Source organism: Balaenoptera ricei, chromosome 14 (genome assembly GCF_028023285.1).
Source record: "Balaenoptera ricei isolate mBalRic1 chromosome 14, mBalRic1.hap2, whole genome shotgun sequence".
NCBI classification, from domain to species: domain Eukaryota; kingdom Metazoa; phylum Chordata; class Mammalia; order Artiodactyla; family Balaenopteridae; genus Balaenoptera; species Balaenoptera ricei.
Genome location: NC_082652.1, coordinates 80,181,546 through 80,198,360, shown reverse-complemented (window position 1 = coordinate 80,198,360; position 16,815 = coordinate 80,181,546). Strand labels below are relative to the sequence as shown.

The window sequence follows — 16,815 nt, the reverse complement described above, 5'->3', positions numbered from 1 at the left end:
TACAAACCAGGAGTATGGACAAACACATGGGGTAGGATTTGCCAGCTTCCCGTCCCAGGAGAAAAGATTTAGGAAAAATTGTGTTTTTGGTTGATCTTGTAGTTAATTACAGATACTATAAATTAGTACTCACAATTTTTGCACAACATAAATCATAAGAAACAGATATGTCTCATTAGTAGGTCATTTTAAAAAGAAGTTTCCTTGATCTAATTTTGTCCATTCCCTGTACCAGAACCTTGACCCTCAGGATCAAGCAGAAGCCTCCCAAATCCAGGTATTTACACATAAAAATATCTTGAAAGTTCTTTATTATGAAGATGACAAATGGATTTGAGAATGAGTCCATCTGCGAAAAGAACTGCTTGCAAAGTGTATCCTGTGCTCATGTATTTCCAGCGCTAGAAAGGAAATACTGGGAATTCTGACATCAAGGTTTAGCTCTCGATCACTAGTAAACTAGTAACAATGCATAGTCAATGTGCCTGTAGTGATTTTGGCTTGTTTGAATTTGTTTTCAGGATTTATAGATTCTTTCTTGTGCAAACTACTCCCTTCTTTGCCTTTGCTATCTGCCATGTTGGGATATTCTGCTTTTATGATTTAGAAAATTCATTGCTAATCTTTATCTTTGCTTGTGTTCTTGTTCAGAATACAGTTCCAGACAGAGTCTTATCAATTGATTTCCACAGATGTTCCTTTTCCCTCTAACATATAAATTAAAGGCTAGCTGCTTTACCTGTTTACAAATAAATGGCTGGATAATTTTACAGCTCTCTTTTTTAACCTGATCACACTGCATTCTGTCTGGTGGTAATGATGTTTTATTTTCAAATGAACCAGCATTTGTGGTAAACTGTGGCAGTGGAAAGGGAATTCTAAAACTCATTTGGAGGGAAGAGTCTCTATTAAGCTTAGAGTGTGAGTTGAAATGGATCTCTTATTCTGTGCTTCTCTCACACTTCCTGTATCACACCATTAAACATCTTCCCAGGGAGCAGAAGCTCCAGGAGATTCTGCTTAATCACTTCATGCCCAGTATCATGGGGGACCACATTTGCAGGATGTGGGGCATGATAATCCCCTGTGGTTAGGATAACAGCTGTTCCCAGGTTTTAAAACAAGCAACACAGAGTGAGCTAGTCAAAAAATTATCCTCAGGGCTAGTGATAGAAAAGAAGAATGTTATAATGGTTAATTTGCCCACATTCACATAACTGGTATGTTGTAAAGCCTAGTTTGGACTCAAGTTCACGTTTTTCTTTGCTAAGTTTATTTATTTTTACATCACACTTTACCCTCAAAGAGCATGTATGAGAGCTGCCTTTCATGGAGGAAAGGGTTAGTATGCTGAAGGTTGAAGATGAGAACTTGCCTGGCTGTTAGTGTACCATGTAATAAAGCGTGAAGCACATCCTGCTGGTTCCCAGACATCCATTAGCCTTCTCACATATTTCTGCCAAACTCTCCTTTTTACTGGAAAAGAGATTCACAATACTATTCTACTGACGGGGTAGGCCCCAATGCAATCTAATCTTTCTATATTTGAGAAAGCGTGACCATATGCCAAAGGTTCTCAAAGTGTGGTCCCTGGACCAGCAGCATCAGCGTCACCCAGGAACCTGTTAGAAATGCAAATTGCCCCAGATCAACTGAAGTAGAAACTTTGTGGGTAAAGGCCCAACAAGCTATAGTTTAACAAGTGATTCTGTTCCAAGTGATTCTGACACACATTAAAATTTGAGAACCTTTAACCAAGACACTCAGAAAACTATTTTGTTCACAATTTGTTCCCAATGGTGAGGATAACTGTGTAAAATATCCTTTAATAATACGATGTCAAAGAAAGAGATCCCTTCCATCATGTACCCATTAAGCACTTATTAAGTACCCACTCTTAGCTACTGTGGGGAAAGGAAACATGAATAAAATATGGCCCCAGTGTTCTGTGAGCTCATCCAATATTGACAAGATGTACATATTTGTACATATTTTTGGTACATATTTGATTTGCCAACAGAACAGAGATGAAAGTAGCACAGTGGCCTGCTTCATTGGTGGCTGTGTGCAATACACTCTCACAAAACAAAAAAAAATATCGGCTAAACTCACTATTGTATTGCTGATGTTATCAAACCATCCTTTGCTCTTTTAAGGGATGGGGAAATGAAGAATATTTATGAAAAGCTTTACAGCTTTACAGTTTAAACCATACGTTCATCTGATCAGTGACCGAAATAGAATGCACAGCCTCATACTTCTGTGCTGTTGTCTTTGTTTGATGAATGAGCCCCAGCCCCAAGAACCTGAGACTAGGTCAGGATCACAAAACCATCTCTTACCTGCTCAGCAATTAAACACATGTGCAATAGACTTTCCCTTCTATTTAACTTTTATTAAAAGAGGTGCTAAGGTACTGAGATGCAGTACATCATATTTATTACCAAAATTATTAACAAATATACAAAACTTATATATGTAATTTTCTTACATCCATTTATTCTCTATAATACTGATTTGTGTTCAAGTAGGTTATCTACAGTATGTAAACATCCCTTGAATTGACCTCACACAGATTAGGAAAGCCCTCTAACCCATGCTTTTATCAGATACTTCTTTTTATTTGGCTTTCATTTGTAGAATCTAATCTTCACATTTGGCACATGGAAGAGACGTCTACAGTGCAAAAGAGGCAGGTTTTCTGGTTTCCTTCTGAATAATTTTGCAGGGGCACAGTTAAAGAGCACTCTAACTCCATGGAGGTGGATTTGTTGTAATGCCAACAACTCTTGGTTCAGCCATTAAACTTGAGCTTAAAGTCAATGCCTCTTCCTTCTCCCACCCCCCTGCCCACCCCCCATGCAAGGTCAATTAGGCCTTAACCTTGTTTTAAAAGGATTAAAAGAAATTGCATCCATCCCAGAACAAGTAGGTTAATTTCACCGAGGAATAATTTTTCAGTGTTCTTTTATGGGGGTTGGTTTGTGCAGTGTGATGAGCCAGCAAAACTTTTAAGTGGCGAATAAACATGATTAAAAATAAAACAAAACAAAAAACGGATAGGAGAGTAGAACTTTCTATTTGCTTTCAACTGCCACCTCTGCACTGAAAAGCACAGCCTCTCTGAGGTGGCAAAATGACCAAGTGAACAGCGGAGAAAAGTCAAGCCCGCCATACTTAACCGTGGAATCCACACCTTTGAATACAGTATCACAAAAATTAAAAAAGAAGAAAAGGTCATTGGAGATTCTGCCCCCCTCTTCCTGTGTTTCCTTTTGATTATTTAACTTAATCTAACCAAGTAAAGCTGATCCAGAGAGAGCTCTGCTCGCCCGCTCCCCCCGCAACCTCACTCTCCAGCACAGTCTTGCTCTTGCGGTTGGCGGCGCCTCTTCCGCGAAGCCTCCGCCCCAGAACGGCCGGGTTTGGCCGCGCGCCGGCCTCCCGGCTTCCGTCACCACAGGGGCGTGGGCCCCTCCGACGCCCCGTAGAGCTCCGCCAGCTTCCGGAAGCGGGGCCCCCAGTCCGTCAGGAAGTCGAAGCTCTGCTCCGAGTCTGAAGCGGCCGACTGCAGGGAGCTCAGAGACCCGGCGACCGAGCCGTCCCCCTCGAACATGTACGTCTGCAGGGAGTCGAAGGGCGCGGCCCACAGGTCCATGTCGGCCTCGTAGAGTTTGGCCAGGACGTAGCTGTGGACGGTGCTGTTGACGGCGCACGTCTGAGGCACGTAGCGGGAGAGGCTCTCGATCTCGGGCAGCATGTCCTGCCGCGTCTTGGAGGCGCCGCCCACCTGCGCCTCCCGGGGGTTCCACATGGCTGCGATGTCGAAGGCCTCGGTGTCCTCCTCGCCGCCGCCCTCGTCGTCGTAGCGGACGATGTTCTCGTGGATGTTCTCCTCGTCGTCGATGATGTACGGCTGCTTCCGGTGCCTCCGCATGGACAGGATGAGCAGCACCAGCACTGCCGGAAACACAGAGGACCGGGTGTTGGCGGAAGAGCCCCGGCCGTGTGGGCCGAGACCGGAGCTCTTGAGTAGCACAGGTAGGGGAAGGGCTGTCTGGGTGGGGAGCGCAGGGGCAGTGTTTGGCTATGTGACCTCACAGGGTCTACCCTGTTCTCACTCTTCCTGCACTGCTGGATGGAGAGTCTGTGGGCGAGTGAACCCTACGTGACATGTTTCCACGTGGTTTAAGTAGAAGTTGCGTGTAGAGGCTCTGCACACACCTTATCGCTTTGAAATGTGTGTGCGTTTGTACACCCAGCCACCCAGTGTAACATCTCATTAACAAAGCACGAAGCCCTGTGGCCCGCCGTGGAGTATATGCTAAGGATCAGATCATGTTTTCTGACTACGTAAGGACGAATACGTGTTTCTCTATTATAATGTGAAAACCTTACTCTGTAGGTGGAATCCTGCTTTTTTACATTAGCCTCTCAATAGGATCCTACTTTGTAAATATACAGTGGACCCTGGAACAACATGGGTTTGAATTACTGGGGTCCACTTAGCTGTGGATTTTTAAAAATAAATACATACTGCACTACTACTGCAGTTGGTTGCTGCAAAGGCTGAACCGTGGATACTGAGGGCCGACTATAAGTTATACAGGACTTCAAGGCAGGTCTGGGCCCCTAACCCCACCCCACCATTGTTCAAGGGTCAGTTGTGATCATATATTAATTCATAGGAGTATAGACACATGTGTTAAATATGAGCCAAAGTCTTAGTCTTTTTATGTTTTCTCCAAAAAATAAGAGAGCATAAATGACCGTCTTTGTCCAGTTAACTCAGATTCCTCAGAAAAGCCTTCCATTAGAGAGATGGTTGTGACTTTCTAGATCTAAGGATGTTCATGGAAGAGAGGGAATGAGCAGTGACATTTTATATAATTCATCATGTTATCAAAGACGCACCACACTGTTAGATGTGCCCTTGCAGGTTTGGATGAAATTTTATCCCAACATAACGGTTTTTTTTTTTTTTCCGCAGGATGTGTTCGCTGGGGTTTAAAGGAGAGATGGAGGTAATCCCATTGAACCGTTTATCTCTGTGAGTAAAAATGTTTTCCAGGAAGTGTGTTGAGGTTTTGGCTGTAGAACTGCTATTGATTTTTTTTTTTTCTAGCATGCTTTGTTACAGCTGGTGAACAGTGACAGCTTGACAACACTGCAAAATAAGAGCCCAGTTTATCCAAGGGGTGGGGGGGAATGGAGTACAGTCATATGCCCAGTAAGATTATGGACTGACTTAAAAAAATAACAACAATGGTTTTTTAAACTTGAATGTGGAATGTGCTTTTTGTAAATTGCAGTTAATGATGTTAATACATGATATTTTCCTGAATAGCTCGGGTGACAAAATGCACACACAGGAAACAGTTATATACTCTTGTATTTTATCTCTGTGCAAAAATGTAACTCATAGACTAGAGGACTGTGGGATTTCAGAGAAATGGACTAATAGGACTTTAAGGAAGTGGGGGCTTGAACTGGGCATTGGAGGTTGGGGTGTGATTTGGATGGATGCAGGGTGGAGAAATGGGATTCTGAGTGAACTTGCTGTGTTTGAGGGATTCAGTAAGGAGTTACTAAACTCAAATTATGTTTTAGACATTATCTGAAGCAAAATGGAAACAAAGTAGAATATGACATGATTTCTGTTTTTACAGGCGTGCAATCTAAGGAGATAATAGACATTAATGATTAATATGAAACAGGTGGTGATAGGACTATCATAGAGCTGCAAGAGTTTTGCAGAGAATACAGAAGCAGGGCCAGTTAATTCTTCCTGGGGACCTGGGAAAACCTCCACACAGGTGACACTGGAGTGCTAGGTGTGGTATTTCAGAAAATGCTGGGAAGCAAGATTAGAAAAGTCTTTGTACTGGAAAGAATTCTGATGATATAGAATTAGGCAGTTTATAGAAATCTGAAAAAAATAAAGATTGCTACGTAACTTATTTTTAGGTAATTTATTTAAATAACAAGTATTATATAACCCCCTGAAAATCAAATTTTGGGAAAATGATCCTATTCAGCTGAAGGGCTTCCCTGACAGAAGAGAATCAGTTCTAGGGATGTTTATTCTTTAGGATCTATAGGCACAGTGCATAGGGCCTATGAGATTTTCTGGGAACTAGAAACATATTTGAAACATGGAAAAAATCCATAGTCAAAATTAATGTGTTAATATAATTATCCACAAAATGTAGTATTTCTTTGACAAATCAACTGCAGTTCAGTCTTACTCAGTTTTATGAATTATACTTAATGTGGGATGTACGCTCTTAGAAGTGCAAGTGCCTAAAACTCTGAGGATTTTATGACAGCTTTGCTTGGTTTAGGTCCTGAAAACTGTCTGTTTATTCTGCGCAATTCCAAAGGCAAGACATAATGGGATTGGGAGGCACAAAATAAATCGCCCCTTGCACACCACTTCTAACTTGAGAGCCTCTTTGTGCCAGCCCCTTTAAATCAGTCCCCCTGAAATGGTGGCTTCTTTTACTGTTTGTGGGCTAGGGTGAACTTATAATGTAGACATTTTCCTAAGATAGAAGTAAGGACAGCCAGACTGGAAATTTCTCCTAGGAGCAAGTTTCTTCAAAGGCCTCTTGCAGGTTGTCCTGTTATGCACTCAAGGGCTCCCAATGCCACCTTATGGACACTCAGGGAATTGCAGGAGGGTTTTATTTGTCAGTACAGAAAGGGACCAGAAGCCATAACAATCCTCTTTGATCCAGGGATCCAAGGACTTTGAAAGGTTACTTCTTTATACTGCTTTTCCCTTCATGTAGCACTGACCTACATGAAGCATATTCCACAGACCTACTAGAAATTCAATCAAGCAACTGACATTTTAGTTAGACCTTTCTTTGGTCTGACTCAGTCTCTTGGTTTGGAGGTAAACCTGGGATCAGGGCTTAAATTCTAATTTTAATCCTCAGTGCTTTACTCTTTTCCCTTACCAGAATTTTTTCCATATTGAATAATATTACTATCTACTAAGTCTGCTTTTCTCTAAGCAAAATAAGTATGCTGTGAATTATTTCAGTCAGAAGAGTTGGGAGATATGTACAGATATTTTTTTGGTTTCAGGAATTGGTTTAGATGTGTTTGTTTTGAGTGTGGATTTTGAGGATAATAGCATGAATGGCCTTGGTACAAGAGAGTAGGGAGCTGCTTTGCGGTATGACTTTAGATGAAGAAGAAAGGATCCCCTATCCCAGTAGTGCTCTCCCACTGGCCTGTCATCACATCTTTATTTCACCAGTAGAGGCAAACTGGCCCTGGTTAGAGGCCACGGTACCCAGGGAGGGGGGGTGCTAACGCCCCCAAACAGCTTACCCTCCCAGATATCCATGTGGTTCACTCTGCCCCTTTTTTCAGATCTCTGCTCAGAGGTCGTCTTATCAGTGAGGTCCTCCCCGACCACCCTAGTTAAAATGGCACCCACCCCTGTCTCCTGTCCTCTCAGGACTCCCTGTCCCTCTTCCCTTCTCTGTAACACTTACCACCTCCTGAATCTGGGGATGAACATTTGGGAGAAAGGCCGTACTGCTCAGATACAGGGATGCGCAATGCGGGGCCTGCCTGTGTTTCAGCCCTGGCTCTGCCACTGAGATTTGGCCTTGGGCCCGTCACTACCTCTTTGTGATTTAGCTACTACTTATCTGAAATGAGGGGGTTAGAAGAGGTGATCATCATATCCTGTCCAAAATTATTATATAGGTTCTATGATGTCAAAATGAACTTGCTTTATTTTGAAGTAAGCTCTGTGAAGGCTGGGGCATTTCTGTCTTATTAATCCCATCACCTAGAACGGCAGCCTGGCCTACAGTAGATGCTTGATAAATATATGTGCTTTGATTTGGCCACAGAGGCCATGAGTTCCTTGAAGGAAGGGACTGTCTCCAAGTTCTTCACTTTTTCCCAGCCTTACTCTCCCACCTTTTCAATAAGCGCAGTGTGGAAAACCAGTTCTGGCCAGCTGTGTCAGGGTGATAACGGAATGGTATCTAAGTAAGCACTTGCAGGACCCCACAGAATGGAGAGGAGCCACTTACTCACCTAAGAGGACAAAGATGCAGGCCAGGATGGCGATGAGGGCGCCGCGGCTCAGCCTGACTGGGAGCATGTAGGCCTCGGGGCTGCAGGACAGGACGTGGCCGTCGTCGTCACAGCTGCACACCTGGACAGTCAGCGTGCCCGTGCTGCTCAGCGCCGGCTGCCCATTGTCCGATATCAGGATGGGCAGGTAAAAGACACTCTGCTCCTGCTGCCGGAAGCCAGACCTCCTAGTTAGAATCCGGGCAGTGTTATCTGAAGAAGACAGGGGTTCCAGGATCGAAAAAGGAGAGGGAAGAGGAGAATGAAAGAACCAACAAGAGAATTAATTTTTTGGATTGAGGAAAGCAAGGGGGCAGGAACTGGGTGGGGAAGGAGAGAGAAGGGACAGCACGCCCTGGAGGCGGTTAGCTACAGCCGCCGTTGGGTTTGTTGGGATCAGCAGTTGGATTCAGAAACCAAGATTTTTGCTTGCTTCTAGGGAAAACCCTGAGGCCTAGGAGAGAGACCTTTTTTGAGAGTCTGTCTTACCCTTTGTGACAAAGTGCCCAGGGCGAACTGTCAGACTTCAGATCTGACTGAAATGTCCCTGGGGGAACTTGACAGAAATGAACAGTCACTGGCGGCTTGTGGTCCCTGTTTGTTCTAGCTCAGCAGCTTTCCAAGGCCCTGTGCTGCTTTGTGCCCCCAGGAAAAGAATGCTGAGGAGCCCATGCGGCTGTGGCACATTGCTTATTTTTGCCACTTCGGCTGGCGTTCAAGTCTTCTGCTGTTTTCTTTTATGCCTTTGAAATGCAGTCACCAACTCCTGTGCTTTCTGATGAACCTGCTCGTTTAGCAGAAGCTTATTTGAAATCCCCTAATCATATGACACACCCTGTTATTTCCCGCTAATTGGTGGTCTAAGTTTAAGCAATTAATATGAATTTGGTGAAAATTCAATACTAGTTTTTTCCCCCAGTTTTTTTTTTTTTTTTGAAGTATTTTTTTTTTTAATTTATTTATTTTTGGCTGTGTTGGGTCTTCGTTTCATGCGACGGCTTTCTCTAGTTGCGGCAAGCGGGGGCCACTTTTCATCGCGGTGCGGGGGCCACTCTTCATCGTGGTGCGCGGGCCTTTCACTGTTGCAGCCTCTCTTGTTGCGGAGCACAGGCTCCAGACGCGCAGGCTCAGTAGTTGTGGCTCACGGGCCTAGTTGCTCCGCGGCATGTGGATCTTCTCAGACCAGGGCTCGAACCCGTGTCCCCTGCACTGGCAGGCAGATTCTCAACCACTGCGCCACCAGGGAAGCCCCTTTCCCCCAGTGTTAAAGGGGATTAGCAAAATTGTTTGGTATGTTTCCACAAAGCTGATGTGTGTGTGTGTGTGTGTGTGTGTGTGTGTGTGTGTGTTTGTCTATCTGTCTGTATTTATATTTGCCTAATGTAATGTTTTGGGATCTTTTTTAATCTATGTTCTCAAGTTTTCTTGAGTGGGTTTGACTTATAAATCAGATATATTTTCTGGAAAGCTGGTATCTTATTCAGCAGAGGAAAAGTTTGAGAGATGTGGTAGGACATATAATCAGTGACTCTTAAAGCTAACATCATCAATATGGAACGTCCTCTGGATGTGTTTCACATTTCACAAGGAAGAGTCTAGAACTTCACAAAAAATTCTCAGAGTCTAACCAAAGTAAACATTACTGATATCATACCAATATCAATATTTCTGGACATAATAAAGGATTATACTTTTCTACCCTCTTGAATTTGGGCATGTCTGTATCATTTGCTTTAGATGATGAAAATGAGCAAAACTGATTTGTGTCTCTTCCGGGCAGCAGCATGTATCAATAATAGCTGGTATGTGATTCTTGTGCTCTCTTGCCTTGTTGTAATATATGAAAGAACATTTGAGATGGAGAGCCAGGCAGCCTACACCTGGACAGCTGTCCTTGGTCACCAGACCCACAGTCAGCTTTATGTGAGCAAGAAATTAACTTTAGTTGTGTTAAGCCACTGAGATTTTGGTGTTGTTTGTTCCTGCAGCCTAACCTAGCCTATTCTGACTAATACATAATTCCTTAATTAACTTTTCCACCTCCTCCTCCCCTTGTTTTATCATGAGAGCAGTTGTTTTTTGAGAGCTTATGTGCAAGGTATTTAGACTTTACATGCAGTATCTCATTTAATCTTTACCACCATTTGGTGAGATAGTGATAATCTCACCCTTTTACAGTGAGAGTTAAGGCCTAGAGAGATTATGTAATTGGTTCAAAGTCACTAATTTAGTAGGACAGCTGGGATTTGAACTCTGGTCTCTTGGCTCCAAATACATACTCCTTCCATTGTGCTGTGTAACCGCTTACTTAGTTTTGTAACATTAATGTTGAAAATTATTCAGCTAATTGGAATCTCTTCCTACTTTGGTACAGGCCTTTTCCCTCTTACTTCCTTCTCAGTGGAGAAAGATAGCAGTTGGTTACCAACCTGAAGATTATATTCATATTTCCACCTACCACACAATCCATCTTCTTTTCTGTTTTCCAGATTTAATAGCTAAGTACTAGTAATTTTGCTTCACAGTTTGTTTCGTTTTGTTTTTGTCAGAAGTAAAGTTTTTCTCGAACAGAAATCTTTTTTAGTTTTCATTTTCATCAAGGGCAGTTCATCAGACTTTTAGAAAGCCGGAGAAGAGCTGAATTTCATATAAGTATTACATTATGCCTACTATGCATCATAGATTTCTTGATCTCAGAATTATTTAAGGTTAAGGAAAAAAGATCAGAGCATCACATTGCTGAGACTAGTCCTACAAAGGAGCTGCCAAAATGTAGCCACTTGCAAAATTTTGTTGAATATTATAACGAGCTTGAATAACCCATTTGGAAATAGTATCCAAGGTGACACAAAAATTTGTGTGTGTGTGTGTGGCGAAAACAGGAGGTCTCAACTTCCAGTCCCAATTTTAATGCTTACTCACTCTCTATTCCATGGGCCATTTACTTTCTTTCCTTATCTATCAGATGAGACAATGAGAATCATCAGAGGCATTAGTAACTTTCTTAAGACCTTATAGGATTATTATAAATATCAAATAAAGCAAAGTATGGGAAAATGCATGTGAAACTGTGAAGTATATGGACAGTCCTTTTCACAGTGCTTTGGGGATAAAGAAAGGCTTTACTTGAAATAATGCACTGTTGTGTTCATAAATGAATATCATGTTTTGGGCACGGGAGTTGGAAGGCTTGACAGTAGATCCACCACATCAGGTGTTGGTCAGTTTTTTTAATGAGCCTCAGTAAAGGATACTCGAGGGATAAATTGTCATGAGGAGATTAAGAGTTCATTCTTTCTTTTGAAGATGTTCTGACTTCCGTTTTGACAAAAACCTTCCAAGAGATGAGTCATTTCTTTTTACAGTAATCAGGTTCCAGGGGCCCATCTTTTTAAGGTATTGGCTCCATGAATTGGTGCCCAAAGTCATTGTTAAGAAATTTGCAGCATTTTGCTGCATATTGTTTCTGTATTGATTCAGACAAATATCAGAGTGGAGGAATAGAGTGACACTTAGCTGAAAATTTGAAGAAACAGTATAATGTATTATTTTTTTCCCCAGGGTTTCTACTATGAAACCTATGCTAGGGAATTCCTTATTCCTTGGTGGTCCAATGGTTAGGACTCCATGCTTCCACTGCAGGGGCAGGGGCCCTGGGTTTGATCCCTGGTCTGGGAACTAAGATCCTGCAAGCCTTGTGGCACGGCCAAAAAAAAAACCTATCCTGAAGGGTCTGAAACAAGTTTTTGCAGGAAGGGTTTCCAAGTGAAGCAGATAAATGAATAATTCAAAATTTGACCCAGTCAAAAATATCAGGATATTTAATTGTAGCACTCCTGTTGTTGTAATTTATATTACTCTTCCTTTCAGAATTATCATAGTGATTTGATGATTTTATGTAGATGATTAAAGGGATGACTTGGAAGGATGCTTTCCATTTAGAAGAAAACAGGTTTGATATTTTCTAGTTTTAATAGCAGAATATCGTGTGGGGTGGATTTAATACTTTAAGTCCCAAACAATTGATTTTTGGACTAAGACTAGGTATGCCTAAATCATGACTTTTTGTTACTCTTTGTTTAGATTGTTATAAAGTGACAGCGCTTTAGAATTGGAATAAAAATGAGGCCACCACAGCCCAGACAAGTGATGCCCTCCCTCTCTAAGGTCAAACAGCTAGTTGGTAGCAGTTAGCAACATAAGGGGTTCACTTGACAGATTTAAATTATTTTTTCACTTGCTCTGACCTTTCTCTGAAAATCTTCTGGCCAGAGTACAGAAGCCCCTCCTTTTCCCATCTGTGCCCAGTGAAGAGTGTGCTAGGTCTGTGAACTCCTTAGCTGGTCTGAATGCTTTTTGGAGTAGAGGGGTCTAGAATTCCATTCCAGCAAAGATGTAGAGGGAAGCACTTTCTGGAATAGGGAACCCCACCTGACTGTTCTTTCTGAATCATTCCAAGATAATAAAGTGGTTTCGGTGCCAGAACTACCCGTTGTGTTCCTGTATTTGTCCTTTGCTCTTAAGTAACTCAAAGGTTACTTAGCCTTTGTCTCCCTTTTGTTCTGGGAGCTCTCACTGTTTCCCCCTTTGATCCTTGCTTAGAAGTGTTCACTCAGGTTTTTCTCCTTGGGCCTCTTCCTGTCAGCTTTCTCAGATTCTTCCTGTAGTTAAAGAACATACAAACATGGCTGCTCTCTGTGGGGATGAAGGAAGCCTGTGTGCCTCACACAGTGTCTGGCCCAGAGCCCGTGCTCCAATGTTTGAGTGAACTGACTGACTGAGTAAAAGTTTCAGAATCAGCAGAGGACGTTCTTTGTCTTTGATGTTCTGAAACAAAACTTTGAAAGACCGTACAAATTAACATGAGTGTCTTTCGTGCTGTTCAAGAGCAGGTGACCTCTGACACTGTTTGCATGGTACAGGAGCCCAGAGCTTCCAGCCCACGCTGTAGAAGAGCGCCGGCAGGCAGCTGATTACCTTGGTTGTCCCTTACGGTGAAGTTGGGGTTGTTAGCAGCCTCGGGAGCCAAGCTGTAGTAGAAGTGCTGGCCGTCGCGTGGGTCATCTTGGTCCACTGCGCTCACTGTCTGGATCAGCTGAGGGAGGGACACGAAATCAGGCGAGTCAGAGTCAAAAGAAAAGCTTCAAGGGCGGGGGGGGGGGGGGTCCCAAACCCTGAAATCCAGTAGTAGATTGTTTTACCCAACGAGGACATCCTGAAACTTCCCTCGGCAGTCTCTGTGCCATCACACGGTGCAGAATTGAATTTTGGTTTATTGTTGGGCCTGAGTGTGTTAACAGGCACAGGGTAGATGATACCTGAATGCCTCAGATGTTAGACATCGACATAACACGCTATTCTCACCCCAGGTCTGGCCCTTTTTAGGCAGTTGATACAGAAGACTTTGAGTGAAATAATTCTGGGATGCCACAAGGTCCTGCCTGTTTCCCAGTTCTTTTGTGCCCTCGCCTCACCTTCTTAGCCTCACATTTGAGTTAATATTTCATGGTCAGATTGCTGTCTCTGAGAGGCCTCTGTTTAAAAATGACCAGTACCTAGTGGGAAGTAAGCAGACACTACATTGATGGTGTCAGGTTAATGGAAAACAGACGTGAGGGGATGGGTCGCAGAGCAGTCGCTCTTTGTTGGCAGGAAGGGGAGCTAGGCAAAGTGTAGAGCGCAAGACCCCCAGGGTGGGCTGTGTAGAACAGACTGGAGTCAGAAGCAAGGCTTGCGGCTGAGGAGAGCAAGAGGTGGCGTGGCTTCCTCTTGAGCTCTTTGGCCAAAATTTTGCCTTTTCCACGTGTTTTTCAAAGTTGTAAGTTACCATGAAGGTTATGAAGATCAGGATGGAAAAGTTCCTAAAGAAAGCAGTGAGAAATGACACAGTTGCAACACTGGCAGGCAGAGTGGTGGGATATAGAACAGGAGTCGAAGGGGTGGTCTCCCTCCTGTGTGTTTGCTCTCCCGCCAACCAACGGCACAGACTCCCCCCACCCCTCTCGGGCCTGGCGCTGTAGACACCACACTCCCGCTGTCAAAAGCTGGCTATTAACAGGGTAGAAAATGGAACATTCAAGGTCAGCTGGAGGGCTGAGGTGGGCTTGCTTCGTCTTTCTTTCTTCATCTGTAAATTAAGGAGGTAATGCTATCCTCACAGTGTGTGGAAGATTAAATAACAGAGGGGAAAGCTTCCAGCAAGGGGCCTGCTGGTAAGCATGGTGTTGCTCAGACCCCCTTCAGTGAAGGACTTGATATCTTCACCTGTCAGTCTCTTTGGCGGTTGCCTCAGTTGCTGAGAGCCACCTACCCACAGTCACCACATCCTTCCAGGACAATCCATATCCAGTGACTGATGCGATAGTATAAAGCCTGGCCATCCCCTCTCACCTCAGGAGAACCCTAGTCCTAGAACTCTGTGAAGTCATCCAGGGCTGTTAGTGGGTCTGCACTGCAGCTGGACTTCTCCTTTTGCCCAGTCATGCAGAAGTTCTTCCCTTCCACGGGCGTTGGCCCCAAGGGCATGCCTTAATAAACATCTTAGACCAGAGCTCTATCTCATTTATGCCTCCTGGTGAACCCAACTGGCAGCGGGGCTCTGTTGAATCGAAAAGTCGGGGGGATGGAGTTGCAATAAAGGGGAGGGATCAGGAGAGCACTGAAGATAAATCTGCCCCACAGTCCAGCCTGGTGTCAGTGCTGCTCGTACACGAGGGTCACCCCACTGCCCCATTCCTGCCGAGACAAATCCTGTACGTTCCATCTTGCGCATGGGGCCAAACACGTGAAGACATGTTTCTTCATTAATGTTATAAATAGGTGATTATGTATAACTTGGCAAACAGAAAGTCATTTCAGAACATCTGACCTATGAAATTGTATATATGTATATTGGTGATGTGGGGACCTGAGGCATATGATGGGTTGGTTACAGGGCTTTAAAGAATGGGTGAGCGATGATACAGGTCGGGAGCACCAGAGCCTGCTCTCCTGGCCTCCCCTCTCCTGGCAGGTCTGATTTCATCCTCAGCCCCACTTGCCATTCAAGATTCTGCTTAGCAGGTTTCATGCCGCCCTCAGCCTGCACCAAAGACGTCGTCTGATTTCTTTCTGGGCTTCCTTTCTCCCTAAGAGGAAAGCACACATCCCAACTCGGCAGATACAAAGCTAACGACAGTGTATGACAAATCTAACACAAGGAGGCCTGATTCTTCATAAACCAGACGTACCTACTGAGCTGCATGCTTTTGAAAATCTTCAAAACATGTCCCAGAGCCAAAATCAAAGAGTGGGATTTATGTATCTTGGGCTAAAGATGACAAATATGACAGACTATGATAAACTTGTGGCTCACGGTCTGAACTTGGAAGTCACAGATAAACCGTGCTTCAAAGGACTGTATAATAGACAATTAGAAGATGTATATAGAAATGTAGAAATGGGAGGTGTTCTTGTGTGCTGCAAAAACAAGAGAGGTGGTAACATGCTATTAACCTGTCCTTCTGGACTTCCCTGGTGGTGCAGTGGTTAACAATCCTCTTGCCAGTGCAGGGGACACGGGTTCGAGCCCTGGGCCAGGAAGATCCCACATGCTGTGGAGCAACGAAGCCCGTGCGCCACAACTACTGAGCCGGTGCTCTAGAGCCCGTGAGCCACAACCACCGAGCCCATGTGCCACAACTACTGAAGCCTGTGCGCCTAGAGCCCGTGCTCCGCAACAAGAGAAGCCACCACAATGAGAAACCCGCGCACCGCAAGGAAGAGTAGCCCCCGCTCGCCACAACTAGAGAAAGCCCACGCGCAGCAATGAAGACCCAACGCAGCCAAAAATAAATAAGTGAATAAATAAATAAATTTATATATAAAAAAAAAACCCTGTCCTTCTATTCCGAAGCCCATTAAGAAAGGAAATGTTTCACTTTTGGGGAATGAGGGGTTTAATTTATTGTGCTACTATTACTCTTTATATTACAGATTAAAAATTAGTTTCTTGTTATATTAAAATATAAAGTATTATGTTTGTCATATTATAATGATAATCTTACATAAAACAAAAATTTATGTATGCTGTTTCTATAATATATAAGTAAATTGTCACGTTACAATAAAAAAATTATTAAAATAAAGTCCCAAATCCCTTCACTCAAATCTCAACTACCTTAGCACAGTAACTATTGCTATTTTTGCATCCTGCCTCCCAATTTTTGTTCACATGCAGATACAGTTTTACATAACTTCAAGCATGTACATGTAGTTTCTATACCTCCTTTCTTATAATAACACAGATAATTTCTTATGCTGGAAAGTCTTCATTGTAACTTTATTAGCTGCATAATATTTCAGGTCTTTCTAGACTAGAAATTCAATAGATATGGAAGTAGAATTATCTTAGACTTGTTGATAAAAAGTTTAGGCATGCTATAGACTATTGCAGTGGGTTTCAAGAATCAATGGATGAGATAATTTAGATGAGAAGGACTACAGGACACATTTTTTTTCCTCTGGAACAAGGGAGTCACTTTTTCTTTGACTAAGTAGAATGGTAAAGATGCGTTGAGTCAATCTTTGGTGAGTTCAGGAAGCTAATAAAAGTTTTGGTTGTATAGACAGAGTCTGTGCAGTGGGATGTTGCAGGAGAGTGAGAGAAGTGGAAGCAAAAGCTGTGTTACAGTCGGAAAGCCTGAATTACCAAAGCGTGTGTCCTTGCCA

General features: G+C 43.3%; 1 protein-coding gene across 1 annotated transcript in view; it reads right to left on the bottom strand.

Moving 5' to 3' along the window:
- Positions 1-3,256: 3,256 nt before the first annotated feature.
- CDH20 (cadherin 20) overlaps positions 3,257-16,815 on the bottom strand; it is a 61,246-nt gene continuing 47,687 nt past the window's right edge. The window contains exons 9-11 of the mRNA XM_059893563.1: positions 13,084-13,201; positions 8,068-8,319; positions 3,257-3,960 (exon numbers count right to left, since the gene is read on the bottom strand). Coding sequence (XP_059749546.1) covers positions 3,455-3,960; positions 8,068-8,319; positions 13,084-13,201 — 876 coding nt within the window. The 3' untranslated portion in view covers positions 3,257-3,454. The remainder of the gene's footprint in view (positions 3,961-8,067; positions 8,320-13,083; positions 13,202-16,815) is intronic.